General features: G+C 32.3%; 1 protein-coding gene and 1 long non-coding RNA gene across 4 annotated transcripts; one reads left to right on the forward strand and one right to left on the reverse strand.

Annotated features, from left to right (window-relative positions):
• Nucleotides 1–486: 486 nt before the first annotated feature.
• Nucleotides 487–4,761, reverse strand: LOC128676709 (very-long-chain (3R)-3-hydroxyacyl-CoA dehydratase 3-like). Of its 3 annotated transcripts, none has more exons than XM_053756989.2 (5): nucleotides 4,622–4,761; nucleotides 3,669–3,801; nucleotides 3,123–3,328; nucleotides 1,851–1,990; nucleotides 487–1,370 (listed from the first exon to the last, which is right to left on the reverse strand). In XM_053756989.2, the coding sequence occupies exons 2-5, from the start codon at nucleotides 3,775–3,777 to the stop codon at nucleotides 1,028–1,030; spliced, it is 798 nt and encodes a 265-aa protein (XP_053612964.1). In that variant the 5' UTR covers nucleotides 3,778–3,801; nucleotides 4,622–4,761; the 3' UTR covers nucleotides 487–1,027. The 3 variants fall into 3 exon arrangements, with proteins under 3 accessions (XP_053612964.1, XP_053612965.1, XP_053612966.1); XM_053756990.2 differs by having other exon boundaries at nucleotides 3,669–3,795; nucleotides 4,622–4,736; XM_053756991.2 differs by lacking the exon at nucleotides 4,622–4,761 and adding an exon at nucleotides 4,119–4,556.
• A 690-nt stretch (nucleotides 4,762–5,451) lies between these two features.
• Nucleotides 5,452–10,461, forward strand: LOC128676569 (uncharacterized). Its single transcript, XR_008405428.1, has 3 exons — nucleotides 5,452–5,548; nucleotides 8,972–9,109; nucleotides 9,925–10,461. It is a non-coding gene; the product is annotated as an uncharacterized LOC128676569 (long non-coding RNA).
• The last annotated feature ends 2,102 nt before the right edge of the window (nucleotides 10,462–12,563 follow it).

Consider the following 12,563-nt stretch of genomic DNA (forward strand, 5'->3'; position numbering starts at 1 on the left):
GATTAGCGAATGTGTATGGTTTCAGAAAATTGTTTAAAATACGCGATGCAATTTTCCACTTCACATTTGGTTTAAAATACTAATAAATCTTATCTGTGATCTCTTATAGACTGTGCCAAATAACAAAGCACTATCTTAAATGGTTTAATTATAACAACACGGTTTGTATAACCTTATCACCTGATAAGTTTACTATTTAAATTTATTTAGTAAAATAACCAGTACATCTTTAATGTATTATTTGGTAAAGCATTTTTAAGAGAAAGAAAATAAACGGAAAGTTTATGACAAAAGCATTGTTTTACACGGTCGGGTCATGATCTTTTTCTGATTATTTTTTTGTATAATATTAAAATTATAAATTAAATGTTTCACAACCAATTTTTTTTACAAGTAGGTAGGTACTCTTATACTCACTTGCGTATTAAAGTTTCATGGTAGGTAATTATTATGATTAGAAGAAATAGAAATGAATAACATCGAAATTTTCAAAATTATCTTTATTTTGAAATATTTTTCTATGTGTAGAAATATATAAGTACCTACGAATATACTTCATGTATCAAATTAATTGTAAAATATACTTGTATCGTTTTAAATACGAGCACAGCTCTTGATTATAAAGAACGCAACATAGAACAGCAGTTCAAAAAAGATAATGATTTTAACAATATTTTCATAAAAATCTATTGTACCGTCCATATTGAATTACATTGTACACATTTGTATCATTTTTTAACATCAAACATCAAAAGTGTATACCTATTTCACAAGGCGTCACGACGCGCCACGTGGAGGCAACAAGAGACTCGAGAGCTGGCAGCTTTTTTACTCAGCGTGTAAGTCTCGCGATACAACGGCGCATCGCTGCCAGTATACTGGGCACATTTCCTCCCTGTGGCGCGTTGGAAGATTATTTTTATTTATAAAACTGAATTTTTGTATTTGTGTTTTTTAAAGTTTGAATAATTTTTTTTAGGACATTTTACAAGTGAATTTGAATCTTGTCACCTAACCAATGCTTCGGTCATGATGTTAATGTTTTACTAACTAAAAATGGCTTAAATCTGAATTGAGCCATTTTCTTAACCCTCATTTTATACATATGATTGGTCAACATGTACATAACAGGGCACACTAAAAAGAAAATCTGTAGTCTCAAAATTAATATCATGTCAACTGAAAAGTTCCAGGTGTTAGGCAAAGTTATGGAAAACATCATCGTTTCGCGGAAGTATGGGATGTTTTTGACCATGACAGTCGCTTCTCCAAATATTCCCATGGGGTAGAGGATGATCCAGGCTGAATATCGGAGCCACGTCAGAAGAGATATTTCCTTCTCCGCCAACTGGGAAATGTAGTATATGTGTCTGAAAATAATTTACATTTAAAATTTTTTATAATAATAACACGATCTTACTGTGAATAAAAAAAAAGTTAATAATGTTTCGCCTCAACCCCAGAGGAGATTTTAATCATAAAAATATAGAAGTTCATTTTTAGTGTGTGAATTAAAATCTCAAAAAAATTTACTGACACGCTAAGCGATTTTTTCCATTTTGTCATACTCATCTTTCGTTATATCTTAATTTAGATTGTATAGTATAGTTAACATTATAAATACCATATTCAACATTATGAAACTTCAAAATTTACAGTTCCATGTCAATGAAAGTCGATTTTCAGGCGACTGTATGGCGGCTCGGATGGATTGTGTCAGAGAGGATATGAGGATGTTGGGAGCTGGAGGTGGATGTAAGTACCAATAGAAATAAGGAATTGTGGAAAGAACAAACATATTGCGCCGACACCAGACAATCGGATAAAGTAAGGCAGACTGCATAACTCACCTTATAACCTCAATGGTACTCCAAACCACGTACAGGTAGGGCACAATAGCTTTCGTCTGCATCCTCGGTTCGGGATCAATCATTATGAACAGTATAAACAATCTGCCTAAGAGCTGGAAAAACGCCACAGTTGGAGCACCCTGAAAAGTAAATTATATTTTGGTATAATCAAATCAAAAAGTAATTTGCTCAGAGGGGTTAGTATAATATATATAGTTAGAATCGAATCGATTCGAAGTACGTAACGACAATCACTGAATCGATGCGATGGTGAGAAGTACCTAAATCGAATACTATACTTTATATGAAATATATATAATAGGATATTTTTTTTCGCCACATTGACTTTTTTAATTCAAATACTATTTTTTTGTGGTATCATAGAAAAATATTTTCCAATTACAGAAAGACAGATATTTCGAATTTTTGATACCTATGTAATTGAAAAGCTGTGGCATTTAGTTCCGCCCTAAAATAGAACCAGTCATCTTCCCTTGGATATGGTATGTGAGACAGTCTAGGCAGTTGATAGGCTAGAACTGCATTCCCAAAGAGGATTGACAACAGGCAGGTGGCCGGTTGTAAAATCATGTACGTATTTATTTTAAGGTTATTGTCTACGCCAACTCCCGGCTTAGTGGCTTCACATTCCCGAACGCAACCGTGAACATGCAGAGATGAGAGAAAGAGAAAGAGAGATGAATCACTTTTTATATAATCATAATTGAAAAGCTAATGAATATCATAAAAAAAATATATTATAATGAATGCCTTTTTATGAACATATTACATGTTTTTATGAAATTTTATGTGAAAGTACGTAATTAAAGTACTAAAATAAAAACCTTGACTTGAAAAATTGTATGAAAATCCATTGTTCTCTTGAGAGTGATATAGATTATAACTCGGTAGAAATAAATATCAACCTCGCTGGATACAAACGTCATTTAGACAGACCCAAACACAATTCCGTCCTGTTGCATCAATATTTAATAATAACAATGCGTTATTATTTTTATAAAAGACGTATTTTTAATGCAGACTGGCAGAAAACAGATTCTATTTTGTTTTTTAAATACGAACTACTGCAAATATGAATATTTGTTGGACGTTGTTGTAATTATGCATTAGGAATTGTATTCTTTTATAATTTTTTTTAATTATAGTCGTAGGCAGGTGTCATATAAAGCACTATAACTCCAAAGAAAGCACGATTTACAATTCGTGTGTTTTCTTAAAATCCATGATTTTAATTTCAATGTAGGTACTAACCTTGGTAAGACCAATGATAGGATGCACAATCTCCAGTATTTGCATGATGTGTAACAACTTCACGATAAATCCTAAATGGTCATATGTGAAGGCAAACGAAGCATATCCCAGTATACTGTAATGTACAGCCGTTAAGTAAAGTACATAAAGAAATCCAAAACTCTGAACGACGTTAAAAAATACAAGATATGCTAATTTCAGTCGTCCTGAAAATAAACAAACATAATCAGTGCATTAACTTGCACTAAGTATTGATTTACTTACAAACTTTAAAAGTAAATAGGATTTAAACTCAATCATATTCCCATTGAATGCTTTAGAATATGCAAAAAATATATTAGGTTATATTAGATTGACTGGTAGATATGTTTTTAGCATTAAGTCCGCCTTTTCTACCATGTTTTAATATCCCACTAATATTATAAGGGCGAAAGTTTGTGACTTCTTATATAATTAATAATTACAACGAATTGTAAACCACGGGTAACATCGTGTGCAGGTCGTTTAATAAATAAAGTTGTAAATAATTATTTAAAAAAAACATACCTTCTAAACAATTTGGTCTAGATTTTTCAGCTTCTATTAATATTCGTTCCTGAATATTTGGCTTAGTACCGTGTGTCCGACGTTGCAAATTTTTTAACATTATTAACATTTTTGTAACTGACTGTACCTGTAACTGAATATAATAATTAATTAATTAATAATTTAAAATATAATATAATAAATCATTTATATCACACTTTAGTCCATACAATATCTTATGATACAATTGAAATAATTATATTAATTTGAATTAAATTAAAATTGGTTCAAAGACTTTCAATCTCGCCCTCCTGAAGATCACAGCTGTTCTGTAAATATATGTCTATGTATTGAACATGTTAGGTTTCAAAAACTATATTGACTTAATTAATTAATACACTAATTCACTTATAATGAGTACAGCTGTGTAGATTGTATTTCAGTCGTTAAAAGGCATCTGACATGACTTACACGGATAATGCCTTCTAGTTGCAGTTTCACGATGTTATCTTTACCAAAAGCAAGTGGTGGTCGATGAAAACATACATGACTCAGATTGGTACATAAACTCAAGTGGGATTTCAACCTAGGATCGTTCAATCATAGGATGGTGTTATAACCACCAACAAAAACAAATCAACATTACCATTTTTCTTCAAGTACTTACGAAAACAATATTACGAATAAAGTAGAAAACCATACAGTAATTGAGCAGTTAAGTATCATACATATAAAAATATGCTAACAAGTTTTAAAATTATTAAGTGAACTCCTGTTTTTTTCTATTAGAATTAAGAATAAAATGAACATGTCGAAGTGCGTTTCAAATAAAATTTTAAATATAAAATCTGTACTTAAATTGAAAGTATACACGCCGGAAACCATTATACTAAAACATAGAACGGCAAATAAACATTTACTAGAATTATGTATATATTAAAAGAATAATATCTAATAAAAATATAGAAACATACCTTTTGAATCCTTATATCTATTCAACTTTCACATATAAAATGATCTGTAACTCAAAAGTTTATTCCGAATATATTGATGCACAAAATATACATACTTCACACATAGAAACTTGGTTGTAAATGACAAAAAACGCATTTCACGAGTATCTTGACTCGTGCAAAAGCAAACCTGCTACTTTATTTGGAATAATGAAGCAATAGCGACTTTTTTAGTCGCAATCTCAAATCAGTCGTCGTCGTGCGTCGCACACAATCTATGCATGGAAAGATCAAACTTTAAAAATATTTTAACTTCTATATGTATGGCGTGTTGTCGTTGCGCTAAAATAGGAACACTTCATATCATCCCATAGTTGTCATACAAGGCTAAGGGATTAGCAATTTGGACTGTTTATAGGCAAAAACAATAGCTTTCTCAAAGGGGGTAGAGGTAAGAAAGGTGACTGGTCGTCGAATCTTCAAAATTTAAAGTTTTGTAATGACACTGTCAAGAATTAAACCTGGCTTAGATAAAAAAAACTGGTAACGTCCGATTCCCAATGAACTATATCACCATTGACATTGATATTAAGCCATATTTTTTTGAGTTTTGCCTATGGAAACTGTATGGCCAGATATTTGTTCCAGCCTTAAATTATTCGTCCCTTCAAATAAATTTAGAAAACATAGTAGTATACCTAATTCTGTTAACAATTTAAAAAATCGTACGTGTATCACGGTTTCTTTCAATTACGTAAAAAAAATGATGTTTCTATTCATGTCTTGATTTTTACATAGACGAGTTTATGTTTTGTTTCATTAAAAAATTTATACATCTATGTAAGCACGTAGGTACAACTACTCGTGAATACTTGTAGCAGCAAGAAAGGAGACTCGCGTGATTTTTTGGTATACGCTATGAACCAAGTACCTACGTTGTATCCTGACGTAAGAATTTTCTATTTCTATGAAAATATCGTGCAAATACTCCAGTTATATATTTTTTAATAAAGAAGTGAATACGCGACAGACAGACTATATTATTATCTGTAGTTAAAATATTTCATACTAACATTCATTATTATATAATTTCCATTTTAAAAATATGTTTAAACAACCTTCGATAGAATAAGGTCTTAATTAGAGCATACATTATAATTACGATGTTAATCGCTCAAAATACATCTCCGCTTCTTTGTTTAGTTTATTTCCCCTGTTCCTTGCCTTTTGCTCCACGGTTAAGAAAATTGGGGAAAATGTTGCATATTGGACTTAAACTTGTAGGGCTAATATGAACTACATATGGAACTTTATGGAACTTTATGGAACACTGATATACAGATACGATTTTAGCATATTCCATCTATTCCCAAATATAAATATATAAAAAACAAAAAATATTTCTTTAAATTAATAGAATATGTTAAATATTAACGAAATATTAGAAATTCTTCACACATCCTCACAAACTTTCGCATTTATAACATTAGTAGGATAATAACTCCTTTACTGAGGGATACTAAAAAACGAGACACAATTTCAGATAATTGTCGTCTCATTAAAGGACATTGGAATATTTTTTCGCGGTGTTTGTTGGTGGTTAACTAGTGGGTGTACTGGTGGGTGGAGTGACTCACGTTAATTTTTACTAACATGTAATTAAGTTTTTTTTTCTTAAGTGGATTTATTGTTATCTGAATCAAAATTATTTTATATAAGGGACATGGGGTGAGGGTCAACGGGAATGTATGTTCCATTCCCATACTATACCGTACTATAAGCAGTACGGAAATTGCTAACCCGCATACAATAGCGTACGGGAGTTTCATCACGCGGACACGATATGCGATAGATCGGCTTCAAACAATTTTGATGAGAGCCGGCCAACCATTGAGTAAAAAGGGAATAGAGCAGACCAAATTAACCATTGAAGTTGGTTAAAATGTATTTCTAAGTCATTACATACAGGTTCGACGTTGATTTTTTCTTATTTTTTCAACGCTTATTGTGCAATCATTTTTATGTGTTATTTACGTTTCGTAACAGGTTTTTTATCATTTTGTAAACAAAGTTCCTAGTTGTGAAGAAAAAACAGAAAAAAACAATTTTAAAGAATTAGGAAAAGATATTTTTACAATACACATGTTATGGAAAACAACAACTTATAAATGAAATTTAAGTGTAGTCAAAATACAACATAAAATGTTGACTTTCCATGAGCTAATATCAATATAATATCAGCATAAACATTGTGTGATTAATACATCAACATGTATCATGCTAATCAGCCATTTTTAAGGGAATACAAAACAATTCGTCATTCACACATAGTATTTTTTAAACCTAGTCAGTTTCATTATTTAAATCTGCTCATCAAATTTTTGCAATGTAAAAAAATACTTTGATATTGTGCATGTTTAAGAAAATAGTTAAATTGTAATAAATTAGCTAGTTAGCACTTTTTGACGAGTTGACGTAAATATAGTCATCACAGAGTTCAAATCAGTGAACCTGACCCCACGTCAAGACGTAGGTAACAATAATTTTTAATATTTTTTGTAAAAGACGTAGTTATTTGATTGTTACGATGAAAACATAGTCTGCAGTCGTATTTTACACTCGGGTAATAGTTGATAAAAAGTTTGAATCTGAATCCTAATCCAAATAAGAGTATTTTAGTTTTTTTCTACGCTTTCACATATTTTGATCGAAAGGTTATTTTCGTCGTGTCGTGAAGAGATCTAAAAAGTTAACCTTTATTCAGAAATAAAAACATAGAGACTACTTTCTTTTGTAAATTCTAACAGATTACATATTTCTACCGAATTGTGTAAACTGCTAGAATTTATCATTGTAGGAAAAATCTTGTTAAAAACATACTCATTACCAAGTCAGTTCTTGTAATTTACATCTAAGTGTGAACCTCTATTATTTTCCCGTCAAAGTGATTAAATAAATAGTCCCTGTAGTACAGAGTTATTTCGTAATTACGCAGCTTTATTGCTCAGACAGGGCAGTGGAATGTTTTGGTCTAGCATGCACTGGTCGAACCCTAGGTCATCGTGCAGCTAATATCCCTTTATAACTTACCCAATGATCTCCAATAGATATTGGAAATTCTAGGCAAATTATATAAAAAATACTGTATTCCTTATAAATAAATTTTATGCTGTTATGCTAAATTTTAAATTAATATGTACTTATTTTGATAATAGAAAATAACTCCGACGCTTTATGGCTGAGTCAGTACTAGAATATGTCCCATGTCAAACTGAAAAGATCATTACCATGTTGATAGATTACATACTTTGTTGATAGTAAAGATGGCGACCGCTGCAGCCGCGCTGTCATTTTATTATTATTTTTTAATTTTAACAAAAACAAGACTATGTACTAGAATATGTCCCATGTCAAACTGAAAAGATCATTACCATGTTGATAGATTACATACTTTGTTGATAGTAAAGATGGCGACCGCTGCAGCCGCGCTGTCATTTTATTATTATTTTTTAATTTTAACAAAAACAAGAAGTATTTACTTTTATGACTTAAAACAGTTAATCTGTAATGGGGTAATGTCAATTTTAAGAATGATTTTGGAAATTATTCTATCGTCAAGAAAATTGATGGATCGTATGACAGCGCGGCCGCAGTCGAAACGCTTCGAGAACCACCAGACACTGATGGTTTGACCATCGCATCACAGGCTCTTGGTCTAGAAATCTGGAGTTAATTCAGCAAATCAATGACATGGGTCTCAAGCTATCCATTGATTTCACTCAAACACAGCTGGTTTCGACCATACACCTAATTTTGTATATCGAACAACTGTCCGCCACTGGCTTGTGTACGAATTGGTCACGATTATAGAGATGTAACCAATGTATATTAGTTTTAGATATCGATACTTTTGACAGACTAAAAGTAGAAGCGACTTCACGCACCTTCTGCCAAACAAAATTCCTATTTGAGGTCAAAATACAATCGTAACCTTATGTTAAATTTATTTACTGCTATTTCTGTAATATTTATTTCTCATGTACTGTTGTCAAATATGTTGTATAACAGTTAAAACTTTATATAAGCACCTTTATTGCTTTATACATAAGTACTATAATGAATGTTTACTCTCCAAACCGACGAAGGTAGAAAAAATATTATTTTTGGGTGGTTGACAAAACCATTCCATGTTGTAGTATTTCATTGTTCCATCAAAAGAGATTCATCTGAGCATTTTCCTGATTTCTTCTTCAGCCTTTGAGTTTCTGAGACCAGACAGTTCGCTTTCCTACTTTTTCGTTTCCATTTCACAAGGAGTTGCGTGAAAGACTTTATGAATATAATACTGAAAAATATATTTCATATTTTTAGTATCGACAAAATGAAGTAGCAAGCTCTAAATTCGTAGTTGTGTCGTCACCGCATAGCATGATCGAAACAGAGGTCGGCGCGCGGCAGCGGTTACTCTCCGATGTCGTTTAAAACCTAATGTACACTCGATAATTTCAGGTATGTTATTTTCCAATAAAGTCAAAACATAAAAAAGGAAATACTTAAAAAACAATTGTATGTTAAAGGTAGGTTTGGTTCTGAACCTGCTTTTATAGTTATTTTGTGAAATTTTTGTATGTTACGTAAAATAAGATACTCAATATGAACTTCCTATGATTTAGAGAAAAAAAAAACTAATTCTTCTTTACAAAATACAAAAGTGATAAATAAAGAAAACTTAACTTTTTATTAAGTATTATGAACACAAATTATGATGAAGACGAGATACTTGGAGAGATGGATAGTGACGTAGGTAGGCTACTTTTCACCACAGGGGGAGCCGCGGGCAATAGGTTTTTATAAAAATTTGAATATATGAGTTTTAAAGGAAATGAGTATTAAATTTAAACGGTGTGTACACAGCCTTAGATCCGTATCTTTAGCGCCATTACGCGGCGTTCGGCGATTTGTGCTGATTGCACTCGAATCGTTTGGCTACTGTTTAATTAATGCACGGGAAATAATCCGTGCTGTTTCTGAGAATTTAATGTCCGTAGGTAGCACGTGTACTAATTAGGGTGCGGTGGGGGAACAACGGAGAGATTACAAATGTTATCAAAAAATTTAATAACCTTCCCTTTTATACTTAAAAATCTATGTTAGAGGTAACTAAAACAAAACATTACAATGTGTGTCTCTATTTGTCAATGACAAATTTTGTATAGTTAGACAGGGACAAAAATATTTTAATAGATATTAACTTTTCTATGAATAAGAGTACCTAAAGTGTAATTTCCGTTATTTAAAAAGTACTCACCTAATATTGTTTTCAGGCTGTACCTTCTGAACTTATGTGGTATTTACTATTAACATAAGGAAGCTGACTCTGGACTCCCACGCACTATGGCTAAGGAAACAGCTGGGGAAACGGTAAACCATATACGGAAATCGCTCAGATATGAAAATTTGATTTTAAGATATGGACAAGAATTCACGAGTAATATATAAAATGAAAAATAAAACGTAGTATGCTTACATACATTTTTCGTAGCGTACCTATGTACCTACTGTAAGCTAAATTATATTGTAAGAATGATGACGGATCGAAATTCCCGTTACACTTAGAATATACACATTATAAATTGTTTCATGCTAAAAACAATTGTTTAGAAAAATTACAAGCGCCTACACTTTTTGTGAGAGCAACGACGTTGTTGTGTTACCTGGCTCGGGAAAAGTTCCAGTGCACAGTATTTACAAAAGAAATTGGGCGCTTTGACTGTATTCGAGTTTATTTTTATTTATATTGTAAATTATGCTATTCCATTCAAATTCAGTGACCTTGTAAGCAATGTTTCGAAATATATAAGGTAAAGGGCTATAAACTAGAGATTTTTCGTATAGGTAATAACCATTCCACATTTACTAAACCGTTCACTTTCAATTCGAACGCGATGATATCGTTTAGGTTACGAGAATGCGATGGATGAGACTGTCATAAAACTGTACCTAGAAGCTGACGCTAGAAAAAAGAGACTCATACCCTGCAGTGGGTTGATGTAGGCTGAAAATTATGATGATGATAGCTAAACGTGGCCTTTGGGTTTTGCGACTTGGGATTATTTGGCTCTGAGTACCACTTATTTTTCTGACATGACCGGGACAAGGTCGGGACCGCCGCAGGCGCTTATGCACACAAGTTGTCAAATAGACATTTTGAAGTGGAATATTAGTTCCTTCGAAATATTTCAGTATCCAGTCACAGTATAAAAAAGTGTTCCAGTACATCCAAACCTAACCGTGGAAGTTCGACGTCGAGCAACGTTCTTAATGTGGTTTTCTTAATCAACGTCGTCATAAATTCCGCCGAATATTTTCATTTAAATTTTGAGAGCGTTTATTACCACGCCGTTTAGAAAGTATGCGTTTAATGAAGGAATTCTTGTTCGTGTCTGGGAAAACGTTGAATGTAGCTCGTATATGAACTAATAGGTAAGTTTTCGCCAAATTTGTAGCAACTATTCAAAACCATATTACGTTATAATTTCTCTCTTCACGACTGTCATTTCGCGTGAACTCTACATACTACATATAGGGGTATTTTAATGTATAAAACGACAGCCCAACCGGCTCAAAGACCGGACTAGTGTAACCAAATGAGACAGAAGATTTGTATAAAATTTCCCGACTCTTTCTGGCTAATCTCATACAAAGTGGCAGATTGAGACGGGCATGTAATGAGAAACAAATATATTTCAGCACTCTGTCTTGTTTCATGTGTATATATGTGTGAATAAAATAGAAGATTTAACGTAAACGGAAAAAAGATTTTGTCTATCTTTTTCCGTTAACGTTAAAACAAGCTATCACAAATAAACTTAATAATAATTTAAATTTTATTAATCACATTGTAGCAAAGTAATCAAGCCACATCAATCTGAATCAAGCAATTCCTAATAATGAGAGTACTTGTGACAATGTGTCCTAGGACGATACGGCATAATCACACTAAAAGCACTCCTTGTTGGGTTATTCACAATGAAACCACACGGATTTGACCACAAATATGGTGAAATGTATAAATATGAAGTTTATTTTGCATTCACTTTTTGTGTATTATACTTAGTAATAGTAGTTACTTTTAATACCTACTTATAATAATGACATAAATCTCAAACACGATAGCCATGTTAATTTAATTTAACATTTATCTCACTGCCATCTTCACGTATATCAGATTATATTCGAGGCTGTATTACCTTAAAAAAACCTTAAAATTTTATCATTTCTCCTAGTATAGGAAATGCTATCAGCTACCCAGGCTATATGTCCCTTAGTCGCCTTTAACGATATCCATTCGAAGATATGGACTGATTCTATTAGGCGTAGTTTCAAAAATGTTTTTTTTAAAACATTCACGTTCCATCTTTTGGCTATTATATAAATAAATAGTGGTGTGGTTGAACTGTAAATGGCGAAAAACATTTTTACAAGTTTAAATATCTGACTACAAGTGTGGTAAGCGCCGCACGTAATGTAGTGAATAACCCTCCTTGTTACTCAAAGCTACGTGTTTACCTGGCGGGATCCTGCCGCCGAGTTCAAATGTCAAAAGAAAACGTACCAACCCTGCTCATTTATCATCCCCTTCTTTCATAAAAGATCTTTAGATTTTGCACAATAATGAGGTTTTCAAATTTCGTACTTGTTTATGCAATCAACGCTCTTCTTATCTGTAGGTATGTATGGACACGTGTGAAGTTTCTGCAATTATATTTAGGTGAAGTTATCTAAAGTATATATACCTATGAGAATTCTCGAAGTTCAGCAAACTGCACCGCTGATATATAGCCGGCATTCTGAAACTTGTTGGTTAAAACCGCGATAACCGAGCGACATCAAAGATCAACAAAAAGAAAAAAAATAGCGACATCTATTATTCATCTAAAATGACCATGAAAATTCTAAAATT

This window comes from Plodia interpunctella, chromosome 16 (genome assembly GCF_027563975.2).
Source record: "Plodia interpunctella isolate USDA-ARS_2022_Savannah chromosome 16, ilPloInte3.2, whole genome shotgun sequence".
In the NCBI taxonomy this organism is placed as follows: Eukaryota; Metazoa; Arthropoda; class Insecta; order Lepidoptera; family Pyralidae; genus Plodia; species Plodia interpunctella.

Bases quoted from the DNA above. Each gene is read 5' to 3' on its own strand.
- LOC128676709 (XM_053756989.2), bottom strand. From the start codon at position 3,777: ATGTTAATAATGTTAAAAAATTTGCAACGTCGGACACACGGTACTAAG. The intron at 1,991-3,122 runs GTTAGTACCTAC...TTTACTTTTCAG, and splicing joins CTATCATTGGTCTTACCAAG to GGTGCTCCAACTGTGGCGTT. The intron at 1,371-1,850 runs GTGAGTTATGCA...AATTATTTTCAG, and splicing joins AGTACCATTGAGGTTATAAG to ACACATATACTACATTTCCC.